This window comes from Symphodus melops, assembly GCF_947650265.1.
Source record: "Symphodus melops genome assembly, chromosome: 8".
Lineage (NCBI taxonomy): Eukaryota > Metazoa > Chordata > Actinopteri > Labriformes > Labridae > Symphodus > Symphodus melops.
The window spans coordinates 7394020-7407216 of record NC_136698.1 but is presented as its reverse complement, the minus strand read 5'-3'; the positions used below and the strand labels follow the sequence as shown (position 1 = coordinate 7407216).

At 40.4% G+C, this 13197-nt stretch overlaps 1 protein-coding gene across 1 annotated transcript in view; it reads right to left on the bottom strand.

Moving 5' to 3' along the window:
- The window catches only part of fcho1 (FCH and mu domain containing endocytic adaptor 1), a 47314-nt gene that overhangs the window by 14931 nt on the left and 19186 nt on the right, over positions 1 to 13197 (bottom strand). Inside the window, exons 3-11 of the mRNA XM_079349780.1 lie at positions 8864 to 8955; positions 6266 to 6340; positions 5141 to 5282; positions 4678 to 4830; positions 4221 to 4325; positions 1760 to 1858; positions 1405 to 1501; positions 1036 to 1147; positions 447 to 471 (exon numbers count right to left, since the gene is read on the bottom strand). Of these exons, the coding sequence (XP_079205906.1) occupies positions 447 to 471; positions 1036 to 1147; positions 1405 to 1501; positions 1760 to 1858; positions 4221 to 4325; positions 4678 to 4830; positions 5141 to 5282; positions 6266 to 6340; positions 8864 to 8955 (900 nt within the window). The remainder of the gene's footprint in view (positions 1 to 446; positions 472 to 1035; positions 1148 to 1404; positions 1502 to 1759; positions 1859 to 4220; positions 4326 to 4677; positions 4831 to 5140; positions 5283 to 6265; positions 6341 to 8863; positions 8956 to 13197) is intronic.

Below are 13197 nucleotides of genomic sequence, written 5' to 3'. Positions count from 1 at the left end.
TCAAAGTGTAAAATAGCAGCACCGGTGTCTCTGTGATCTGCTGTTTACTTTCCTCTTACACAGCAGGCTGTTAAATAGCTATCAGGACACAACACACACACACACACACACACACACACACACACACACACTTTCTTATACACAGGAGTTACACACTTCCCCTCTGCCTGCCAAAGCATATCAGAAAACATCGACTCAAGAAGTACCGCAATAAACCTGGGAAATCCCACACCAGCAGCATGTCAATAACATTCTCATGATTTCCTGCTCACCTCGCTACGAACATTAACACATGACTCTCTTTCTATCCTGTACAAAACCCACTCTTCTCTTTTCACTCTGTGAGGAAGAGCTGGAGACAACAGATGTCTGCAGCGACAACTGAATCTTTGACAGGGCTGATAATCAGGGGAGGGATTTAGGAGTGAAATGTACTTCATACTTACAAGTGCTTCTGTCACAGCTGAGTCTCTGCAAATACAAAAACACACACACACACACAATTTAATACTTTCATTCTGTAGCATCCAGAGATTTTGATTGAGACATTTGATTGGGCAAGAGGAGGAGTGCTGATATAGAGTACAAACGCATTCAGACGTTTCACTGAGTATCTCTCCATCTCAGCCAGCGATACTGAAAACTGCTTAATGAATATTAGAGCATCGAGAGTTTGTCTTCTTTAATGGACTAGATCCCTCAGAATCACACAACAGACCCCCGTTTTTAATTTGAAACATACAATCAAATGTAAATAAAACAAAGTGGTTGCTCTGGTTAACATGGGGAAGAATCAAAGTAGCAAGAGTGGGTAAAAGTCACCTTACAGTGAAGGTACGGAATGAGTCGACTTGGTGCAGTTCAAATCTGCTGTTGATTTTTTACCTTAGACTTCTATTTGTCGCTTGAACAACTGTTTCATAAAAGCGATATCTCTCTCGAGGCCCAATCTCAGCACTGCTGATTATTACTGCTGTAGATTACTCCCTGTGTGTGATATTGTTTGTTCCGGCGTGTATTGGTGCAATGACTCACGTAGAGTCTGGCTCCTTGTCCCTCTTGCCAAGCCCGGGGATCCTGAAGGCTTTTGCGCGACTCTTCTTCCCACCTTCGGGCGCTGTACTGTACTCCTCAAAACCAACCAGAGCTGCAGATGACAGAGTGTGATCAGAATAAAAACATGAAGACAAACAAACATATGCACTGAGGCTCTGCGAGGAAGTCAGATCACTAACTCACGGTTTTATTTCGTCACAATGAATTATTCCGCCTCCACACTACTATTTGAGTGTGGGTGTTTTCCTGTTCGTATTTTTATGCAAGCTGCTCATTTAGTGTGTTTATGCTTTTATTTCACTCCAAATGGAAACCACCCAAACTGTAATCCCAGTGAGCTCACTGCACCTGGCCGGTCTTTGCCCGTGCCTTTATGCTCTGCAAATTTCTGGATAAGGTTGTCGATGCCGATGTTTTCCACATTCTGCTTGAATTCCTCGTGGACCTGCAGCAGAGCAGAAGAACAAACAGTATTAAGTTATTTTAAAAGCATGTCCATACAGACGCTGAGAAAGTAACTTTTTTTGTTAGCAAAGCCTTTTGTGATAAGTGTTCATGATAAAGGAGTTACTTGAAGATGAACAGGATGATGCATCTCGTTTCTATTGTAGGTGATCAATATAGTCAGTAGAGGTTAAAGACTTTGGAGAATGGCTGAATTCAGATGATTCTAAATCACTGTGCTCTGTAGGCTGTAACGTACCTGTCCCACTTGAACATGGGTGTCCTCTATTGAGTGGGAGTAACCTTTGATCAGCTGTTTCATCTGACGCAGGTGGGCCTCCTCGATTTCCTGAAACTTCTTCTCACACAAACACACCATGGGAAAGAAAGAAAACACTCTGTTACCGCACGAAAAGGCAAAACTCCACTACCGGACACCTCATCGGTCTTTATTGGTTTTATCTATCGTGTGCCGATGGGGACATCAAAGCCACACTATTTACTTTCAATGACAGTTTACGATCTTGTAAAAAAGGAAGGAATTTTTTAGTCTTTAGTGTATTTGTTGTGTAGTTTGGTTGTTGTGAGCAATGCTGTTGTAGAGACCCATCATTGCAGTTCAACAACAACAACTGGTAACCTTAAATTCTTTACACGTCACCTGAAATGGTTAAATAACCACAGTATGTGTTGTGTTGAATGCTGTTCATTTTGGATGTAAATGTGCCACTAATTTAAAAGAAGGGTAAAGTAAAACCACTGTTTGTATAATTTCCTGTCTCTACTAAAGCTCTACGAAGCTTTATGAGTAATTAAACTTGAATCCATGATCCAGTAGAACTGAAACATTTCACAACATATTCCTACATGCAGAAAGTCAAAACTGCCTTTAGAAGGATTTGGAGAATCTGGAGCAGCTTCAGTGAGCCGGTCAGCCAGCAGCAGAAGTTTTGGATGGCCAGCTTCTTAAACCTGTGATCATTCGGAAGGATTTAGTTTTGATCCTGTTCCTCTTTCAGCCAGCTCATTTGTTATTGTCTGGTTCATGGGAATATTCTTGATTAAGTGCCACTTAATTTGTTTGGGAATTGATGTCGTGAGCTGAGTTTAGCCATTTTCGGTTCTCTAATTATCATGGGTAAATGTGTGCAGAGAGCGAGAGAGAGAGAGCAAACATTAGACATTCTCCGAGGACTCTTTACAGCTGATGTCAGCCTCCTTCAGCAGAGCATTTTATACCCTTCACTCCACTGCTCCTGCTGTTAGAAGCATTCTCATTACTAATGCAACGAGATGAAACTTTCTTTTTAACTTGTAGCTCAAAATCCTGTATCGTCAATATTTCCACACTTTACACGTCTTGTTTGTTTAAAAATAAATATATTTGGAGCTTTTCTGAAAGTTCTCTTTCAAAATCGACGGATTTGTGACGAAGAAACAAATGGCTGAACGGTTTGTGGTAATAATGTCAATAGACAAGCCAGAGGACTGCTGATTGATTGAACTTGTTAGAAATGGTCTGAAAAGTGTCTTCATCACAACAGCTCCGTTTGCAACATAAAAACTACGAAAAGATACAAAGACACAAACATTTATAGCACTCAAACACCCCAAAAAATATTCAGTTCAACACCAGGTGTTTTCAAACAGCTTAAAGTAGTCAGCACTATCCCTCTGTGATAACACAGTGATCTACAAGCCAGCAGAAGCCATTTGCAGAAATCATTTATCGAAAGAACTTCAGGACAGCACATCAAATCCACTCTTTTTCTCTTTTTATTGCCTCAGACATTTCAGGCTTTCAGACAAGGCTCTTCTCTTCAGTGGTTTTTTTGTTTGCCTGAAGTCACAGAAGATAAGAAACTTGCCTGAAACGTCTGCAGAAAGAAAAAAGAGAGAGATTTGGTGTGATGTGAAATAACTTTTGATACATTTTTAGGTTGAGGATTCAGCCCCATATAACTTACTGAGGGTGAGCGTGGTTTTTGGATTGACATGTTTAGCCTTTGTTTAAATGTTCAATTGAGATAGTTTGGTAGATGTGGCAAGATGTGTTTACCATGTGACTTTAGGTGTAACATCCTTTATGCTTCCGGTTCAACATTTTCCCCTGGTACCGGCCAAATAGTAACCCTACAACAGGTGTGAAAGCGCCTTCACAGAATAGATCCTGTGATCTCCTTTTGTGCTGTGTGTGATGAAAAAGCTCTTTTTTCACTGATCTGTTCTTTTATTTGATCATGTTCCATTTCTGATCTGTCCTTTGACACTTTTTTTTCCCCAGGTACCACGTACTGTACCCCCTCCTCATAATAATGAGCAGCTCTCCCACTACAAAGCTATATCAAGAGATGATTGGTCAAAGGGATTTTAATATATAAAACACAGGGACACTCATTGGGGTTTGTTTTAGATCTCCATGGCAACAGCAGCAGTAACCATGGAGGCAGTTATTAAAGGTATTCAGGCGGGGGGGGGGGGGGGGGGGGTGGGGGGGCACAGGATGTGCATGAGTGGGTGGGTGTTTTAAGGAGGTTTCCATTTTTGGGGTTGTATGATAATAAATGAAAGAAGGAGAAGGAAGTTTTTATGTGACGGGAGTTCACAGAGATGGTGAGTCAGAGAGATAAAAAGAAGGAAAAAGGCCTTGGAGAAGACACGTAAACACCACATCAGGGATCTGAGGGAGAGAAACACAAGTGTCCCTCTGCTCAACTGACCTGGGCCGACTCGCTCATCTTCTGCTCAAACTCTCCTCCTACACGGTTGTACTTCTCGATGCACAATGAGAACGACTCGGCCGCCTTCTTAGACTTCAGCTCTGCCTGGTGAGAAATGAAATGGCCTTTAGCTGTGCAGGCTCATTCACAAACCTGGCAGAAAACTAAAGAAGTACTTGGAGAAGTTGTGGCAAAAAGTAATTCAGTTTTTACTTGTAAATCAAAAACAGCAATAAATTCAAAGGGTGGAGTTATAAGAGAGAGAAGTTTGACATTTTTGTTTTTCAGTAAATGGCCATAAAAGGTTTAATAACTCAATTAAAGACACTGCCGAGTCCATCACCATAATGACATTTCTTGAGTTATCTTCACTGTAACATGAAAGCTAAGTGAGGCTTTACTGGCTTATTAGAGAGCTTTCAGAACCCTACAAAAAACAATAAAAGCGTTGGCTAACTTTCTCCAGTTCTTTCAGTGGAGCTCCTTCCTTCCTCAGCCGGTCCAGCTCCAAACACTTGCCATGGTATCCCTCCTTTGACTTCTGAAGGTGACCGCTCTGAACCTGCACTGCCTGCACCGCCTCCACTGTCCCCACCATCTCTTCCTTTGTCTGTGCATATGCACACACACACACGCACGCATGCACGCGCACACACACAGACACGCATGCAAGTGCACAAAAGACAAAAGGCAACACATGGACAAACTGTACAGATCATTACCGTACTTGATACTTTCAGGGAAACTGAAGTAATTACTGTGAAGGTAGAACACTGTAATGGGATTTTGTTCGAGATGAATTACATCAGGGTGACAAGGGCTCGATGAAGGGCAAGTAATGAGTAACTGTCCAAACCTTTGTTCAAGGAAAGAAAAGCCAGAAACAAGAATCACAGCAGTGACACATATATAGGCTTTACCTTGCGATGAATTTTGACCTGCTCGTCTCCGTACTTGTTGATGTCCCGGATGAGATCGTTCATCTTTCTCATCAGCTCGAGGTGACAGAGGGCCAGTTTGTCTGAAGAAACCCTGAACACGTCCCACATGGGAGCAAAAGTCCTAGAAAACACACGACACACACAAGACTATGAGGCTCAAACAGATCTACGCGACTGAAACTGTCACACCGTCAATGTGATTTAAAATAACCTTTTCAAGAAAAAAAAAAGACTTTTTTTTGAAGTGACACCCTGTCAACTTTAACGATGAGAGGCTGAAAAAAAATAAAACAAAATGCAAAACGCAAATATTTCAAACTACAGCATTAACCTGTGTGTTCATGCTGCAACACATCATTCAAATATAGAGAAGTTAAAGAAAAAGATTTCAGCTCCTCTAACAGCTTAATGTCTGTGTAGATGGCTGTATTTATCTTTTCATTTGAGTTTATTTATTTTGACATGCAGCCTCTATGGGTGCCCAGCCAACATGGGCTGGCAAGACAAACGTAACAAACAAAACGTGAAAGAACAGATAAACTGTACATAGAGTACACGTACAGAGACAGGCCAAATATGAACATAGATCACTTTAAACAATCTCAAGCGCCAACGTCAACTTCAATAAATCAAACCTCAAGAGCCGTCCTGCGCCATTCGAAGGCATTGACCACAATTTGAGCAAGCTCAAACCGTACACCTCATGTGTGAATAAATACTGTCGTCCGTTTATCTGACACAGAAAACAAATCTGGACGGGCTTCAGACATTTTACAGAAAAACTGACATCTCAGAGAATGATGCAAAAGACAGCAGAACAAAAACAGTATCATTACTGCAGGAAGGAATCAGCACAATTCGTTGTTAAATGAAAACATTCACCGTCTGAATGAAAACGTGTCATACAATAGAGAACATATGGGCATTATTTGAATGAAAAATATGGACATTTGCTGACGCAGATGGTACTCATTCAATTATCATGTGTGGCCATATGTGTGATTCACGTAGAAGCAAACGTGTTCCAGCCGTATAGATTCAGCTCTGAGGGGCTGAAGGAGACGAGAGAACCTTCCTGTCTGGAGCTGAAAAGGCCGTACTCACCCCTGCGGACTCCCATTGCTAGCCATCTTTGCCAGTTTGCTCATTGATTTGGAGTACGTCTCCTCGACAGCAGCACTGCAAAAAGTAAACACACGTATAACATGAGAAGAATAATACAAAGACTCTAATATTGGGCAACAAGGAAAATATAGGGCTACCGTAGCTGCAGCCACATTTTAAACCTCCTTACTGAAGTCTAAATGGCCAATAATTGGACAGGAAGAGTGATGTCGTGTTTGTTCCTAAAAATGTAAATTCTTGTAATAGACTTTGGACTGGTGAAACTAATGCACTCAAATAGCACTTCTCCCCACTAATTGCCTCATATGTTATGTTCTCTATCTACTGGCTTCGTTTGCTCCAAACTCAAGTACGAGCCAGAAAAATAAAGATGGATGTAGGTCCGTGTTGGGAAAGTGTTGCAATAAGACACATGTAAATGATGAATGCACTTGTTTTCCAAGGCTGAGCATAAAACTTTAATATCCATCTGTAGACCCTGAAGAGAAGGGGGGGGCGGCATTGATCCAAATGTCCTGAGGGAGAGCTGAACTACTTCTACTGAAAGTCATAAACAAACACATGTTCAAACACCATCCATCTTTAGAAGTAATGCTCAAACAGGGCTGGAACTCAAATTCTGTGAAAAACAGGATAACAAATATTTTCATTTTAGATGAAATTTATTGAAAAGTTTATATTTGATCCATTTCAGAAGATGTGAATAAACGTCACCTGGACAGATTCTTCACTACACATTTCTTCAAAGCTGCTAGAATCATTACTTTATGGCAACTTTTTAAACAATGTTTGGTTCCAAACCTCCAACAAATAAAGTTTAAGGTCATATTAAACAAAAGAAGTTACTCTCAAAGTTAAAGAAATGATAGACCACATAACAAACCATTAAGGATTAATTTGACTAATCGATTCAATCATTGTTTTAGCCTTAAACTGTTTACTTCAGCACCACTTAATGATCCCTCCTTAACAAGAGGCGGCTCAAAAGAGAAATATTGTATATATATTGTATATTAAGACCCAGGATGAGGGAAGACGATGTAGCATGAAGCCTGGAGCTTTAAAAGACTGTTTCACTTTACGACGTATATCAAAATGACCTTTCCTGCAAGTGGAGCAAGAGAAAGATGGAGGACATTTATCATCACAATTGTCTCACTTTGTCCTGTGGGATCGCACACGATTTTACCCACAATGCCCCTTCTTCATTCCAGACTGCTGATTTGTTGTCCGCTTCTGTCCCTACAGATAAGTGAATTTTCCCCTGTGAGGAAAAGGTCTGACTCTATGTCAGGATCATATCACTGTTCTGAGAGAGTGCCGTGTGTGTGTGCGTGTGTATGTGTGCGTGTGTGTGTGTTAACTTCCAGCTGTGGGAACCTCATTACTTCCCCTAAATTCACTCACTGCTTATCGCTACTTAGAAAACAGACTGCTTAATATAACAAATTAACAACTAAGTGAAAATGATTGTAATAAGGTTATTGTCTGCCTTCCTTGTCATCGGCTAGAGTGGTTAGCCTATTTAACAATAATAACAGGTTGGCAGGTTGATGAATGATCATTCTTCGTGCATTTGGGAACAATGGGTCCTTGGTAAAGAAAGAGGCAAAGAAGAGCAGTCTCCTCTTTTTTAACTGACTCAAACTGCAGAAACAGCAACTGTTGCTAGTAGGTTTAATCAGTTTGAACTGGCTAGCACATCACGCTAATGGTAGTTTAGTGAGGGGATTAAAAAATAAGGTGAAAATAAGGAAGACTTTTGGATGCAGCCGAGGAGCATGGGCCTATGTCTGCAAGTTCTCCGGTTCTTTGAATCCCTCTGGAGGGATTTAGACAACAGTCCATAAATGAAGTGAAGGGATGCTGGTTTTGTGTTTGTTCGTTTGTTATAATTCAGTACTGCAATTTTGATGTTTTTCTTTAAACAACCTGAATAATCACATCAAAGATATTTCAACTCCACAGGGAAGATTTTAGTGCAATATCTGATGATCGAAGCTCTACTCATGGGGGTTTATTTTTTATTCAGGCTGTTCAAGGACTCTGAGTCATCTAACTTTTGAAATCAGAAACTGGAAAATATGTTCACTTTCAACCAGAAACCCCGGCTATCACCTCACCATGTTGCAGCTCTTTGAAAGGCAGCAGTTACAATCATGGAAGTAGATAAAGCTCTGGCATTGTATGATCCAGATATTCAAGCTTGTGTGAGGTTTTGAGAGGTAGTGCACTTCTAAAGTAGCACCGTGGTGATGACTGGGGTCAGAGACCAGAGCGTAGAGAGAGGACTGGAGCAGTTTAAATAAAGAGAGTCTTGTTAAGAGTTCTCTAAAATTTGCATTCTGCTTAAGGATGAAATAACTGAATTAATCATGAATACCTCTTTAAATGCACTTAAAGTTGAAATACGTTAAAAAAAAAAAAGGATTCTTGAAGTCTTTCCTCCAACGTTGGCACAAACCAGCATTTTTTTTTGTACAGAGTCAAGAATGTAGAGTTTCTCCACCCGAGCCCCATCACCGACTTCCCCTCCCACACAGATATTCAAAAATACAATACAAAGACAAAACCTACCTCTCACGGACAAACTCAGCAAGCTCCTTGGTTGCCAGCTGGCCATGCTTCATGTTGTGGTAAAGCACGTCAAACCCGGCATTCTTCTCCCCCTGCCAAGGTGCAAAAAAGCACAATTTTACACACACACACACACACACACACACACACACACACCGTCTGTTAGCACTCAAAGGAGCTCCAACATTATGGAAGGTTTGTTTTTGTTTTGTTTTTCAGTTCAGTGATATCACAGTTGTTTATAATCCAAACTTTAATACATGATGTTCAGTCACTGAGAAGTAAAATGTTACGATCACTTACAAACATTAAAATAAAGGAAAACAACATTAAAGATGTTGAAAGTTCAATCACTCACTCTGTGTCTGACACAACAATAAGATGGTTTCTATCATACATAAAGTAACACATCCTTCAGAGATTTCAAAATAAAATGAAAAAACAAAAGTTTCAGTTTTTATTTAGGTTTTTATGGCTGCTCACTCGTCTCGGCTCACTCGTGTGCTTTCTTTTGTCTCTCTCTCTCTATCCTTCGTATTTTCTGTGTTGCTATGAAAACGTGTCTGTTGGGAGGATTAATATGTATACAGAGAGACGGAAACTAAAAGATCATAAAAATTCTTCACTAAAGAGGAAACACAGTTCAATAAGAGATAATGTATATCTTCATTTTGGGGTTTTTATTTAGTCCTGTATTTGTGCCCCTCTTTAGGCTCGGGTTGGGGTCAACATTGGTGGACTTGATTCATTTAAAAAGTGTCAGCAGTGGCCACAAATGGGGGATGTGATTGAGCGAGGCAGGTTTAAATAAAATTTGTGATTTAAAACTACTCTAAGAAACATTATATTTATTCTGTGTGGATGTTGGCACCCCCTGTGGACAAAGTAAAGTCTGATATTGTTCTGTATATGCGTAAATGTTTACTCTGAAAAAATGTCATCCTGCTGAAAAGTCAAATCTATCGCTCCTTGTTAAATGTGTAGTTTGAAATGTAAACAGCAGCACAATGTAAATGTCTTTGTTGTGTTTGTCACCAGCAGTTACAAGCATTAAAAAGGACAGACAGACAGACAGACAGACAGACAGACAGACAGACAGACAGACAGACAGACAGACAGACAGACAGACAGACAGACAGACAGACAGACAGACAGACAGACAGACAGACAGACAGACAGACAGACAGACAGACCGACCAGATTATTGCTGATGCTGATTCTTTGTATTTTATGCCAGAGGTGAAAACCTAACAGTTTGGTTTTGCTGAAGTTTCGCTGCTTAGTTCAATTACTAAACACTGAGGTCATAAAATGCTGCTGCATGCCCCAAAAACTTATCTCACTGTTTGTTGTTCATCTGTCGAGCTGTAGAAGCAGAAGGTGAATATGACTCAGGAGAAGTGTGAAAACCACAGGGCAGGGCTACTGTTGGGACCAGAGTTGTCAGCCTCGCAGCTATAAGCAGATTTAGTGACGACGAAAGCATCAGCTCACACAGACTTACACAAAACTACATCTGTGTTAGCTAAAATCGTGCTAATCCTGAAAGACGCTGACTGAGGTAGCATCATTACAAATAGGCTGCGTCATTTCTCGAGCTCGGACACATTTTTCAGTCAACAGACGGCCAGGCTGTTTGTGCAGACGACGTGGACACAGACAGCTGCTTCTCAGGACCTAAAAATACCCCGTCAGAGGAGAACAGGCACGTTCCCAGGTAACAGGGGAATGGCTGGAATGCCGAGGAAGGGTCACCCAAAACCACACATGCTTATACACATACACACCACACACACACATTTTGAGTAGCACAGTAAAGTGACAGTCGGGTACACGGGGTTTGTTCTGAGGATCTTCAGACAGGTCGATAACAAGACATGACTAAAAACAAACATTGTGAGCTCAGCCACAGAAGCGTCACTGTTGACATCATCTGAATAAGTCAATGTCACTGAGTCGCGTCTGTTCAAAACGTGAGCATCCATGCACTGGTTAAAGCTTTCAAAACAGGATCTTATATCTGATGAGAAGACATCCAGTCAAAGTAACTGTTAGACGCTTTTATCAGTAATGAATACAAAAAAAACAAACCAAAAAACGATCGCTTGCTTCATAAAGAGAAAAAAATGTAAATAACCAATCAATTCAACAATGTCATTATCATTACTGCTTCCAGTGTTTTTTTTTTTATGCGATCGGCTGTTAAATATTTCAGTAATGTACCTGAGACAGGAAAAAACAGGATCTGTAAAAAAAGATCCAATCATTCCTTTATAGACTTGTTGTTTAAGAAAGTAATTGAAGAATAAATCAATAAGTCGTTTTTTATCCTTCACCTGTCCTTACATAGGACAACATGTGCACACGCCTTTCTGCTTCCCTTCTTCCATTACTGAAAGTTAACAAAAACCAGGTAAGACTTGGACGTTCATCACGGAGAAATGTCAGATCAGCTGTGTTTAAAAGGTCACTTTATCCACATCAAAGACAAATATAACTCATTCTGAATGAAAGCTGTCCGAAATTCTTTTACAAATGTCATCTTTAATGTTGAAAACACCGCATGATATATTCTGCTCGCGGCAAATCTAACGGCGATATCTTATCTGTACAAATGCCATTTGATCAAAAACATCAGAATAACATTGAAAATGCCTCCAGGGATGAATGAGAACATGTTTCAGAGTTAGGTAATAATGCAAATAACTTAACTTAAAATAGTTTTTTCTATGGTACTGCTAATGCTGCAGCTTTATACAGTCAATAGAACAGCTGATTTAAATGTTACCTTCAAACAGAGTTTCCATGTTCAATACTTTCTTCCAACTTTTAAATGTAAGGTTTGAATTACTGCAAAACAGTGAAATTCGTTCACGTGTTTTTTATAAACAGTGGATGGGTGTTCAACAGGCGGTTAATGTTGTGAACTGACAGGGGGTTTGTAGGCAGCTTTTGTTGAAACTCGACCCTCTCAGTAGAAAGGTGAGCTGGCAGCCTGAGGCCTGAAAACACACACGCACACACACACACACACACACACACACACACACACACACACACACACACCTGCCTCTCCACAGCATCTGTCTTCAGTGTTTTATACTGCTAGCAGGCTTCTGTCGGCTGTGTGCTTCAAGGAGCTTAAACATAGACTGTTGGTTATAACATGAACACATAAAAACAGTGTCTGATATTGACAACAGGAAGAAGCATAATAAAGCTAATATGTGCTCTGAGCAGTAAGCCTTACCTTTAAAGCAGCAGTATATTAACCGTTAAGCTTATTTATATGTATTTTACTAATGCTCTGACAAACTCATGATCTTCTTGTGAAAAGTTGACACTCAGTAATAACTTAAATTAAGTATGAATATTTGTGTGCAACATTAAGTTACAGCCAAGTGCAAACCTTTAATTGCCTTCCAAAATATTATGTATGTTAAAAATATGCACCATTATCCTCGGTACTCAACCACACAGTGATGAACAGATTTCAAATGTAGACTTAAGACTGCTTCTAAAGAAGGACGTGTACACCCACACTTCTTTATAAGCGTAACCGTCAAGCAGCAACCTTCAAGAGTCAGTGCTCTCCCTCTTTAATCAACGACAACCTCTCTTCTTTTCCCCATGTTCAGAGGCTGCAGGCCTCATCACACTGGTCGCAGGTTGACTCCAAACACTGACGTTTTTTTGGGCGCTTGTCTCTCCCTCTCCTTCCCCACATTTACTGTCAATCTAGAGCCTTGTTAGACTGCAACTCTGCTACAGAGCATTAACCAAGGGGTCAAGACACGTAAAGACATTCATATTAGTTCTGCAATGGCGTAACATCAGTGTCCCAGTTTGTGAAGTCATTTGCCACTCCACTGGGTTAAAGAGCTAGCCTTAGCACTTAGCAGGGAGTGACTGATTAACCCAAACAAATTATAGATGTTTGGAAGTTATGAATCTATTTTAAATCATGGATAATAAGAACGTAGGTTTTTACATATGTCTGATTTTTTTCCCCCACCTCTACTGTTCAGAGTTAGCTAGATCAAACGGATATGAAAATAACATGTCGGCCCAGGTTAAAAACTTGAATTGCCTTCTCACTGTTTGGAAACATGTGCCTCAGACTGGCAGGTGCACCATAAATGAATGTGTATTATCCACGACAAGTCTTTATTTAGTCTGAAGGCTCCAGAACTAACCCTGTGCATGTTCAAGTGTGCAGGTTCGAACTGTGAGCAGGTACGAGAACACATCGAGTCACGCTATACAATCTAACAGCAGAGCCTGTCAAACCCTCTGACAGTCTTCAGGTTGGTTTCAGTGTCATTATGTATTCT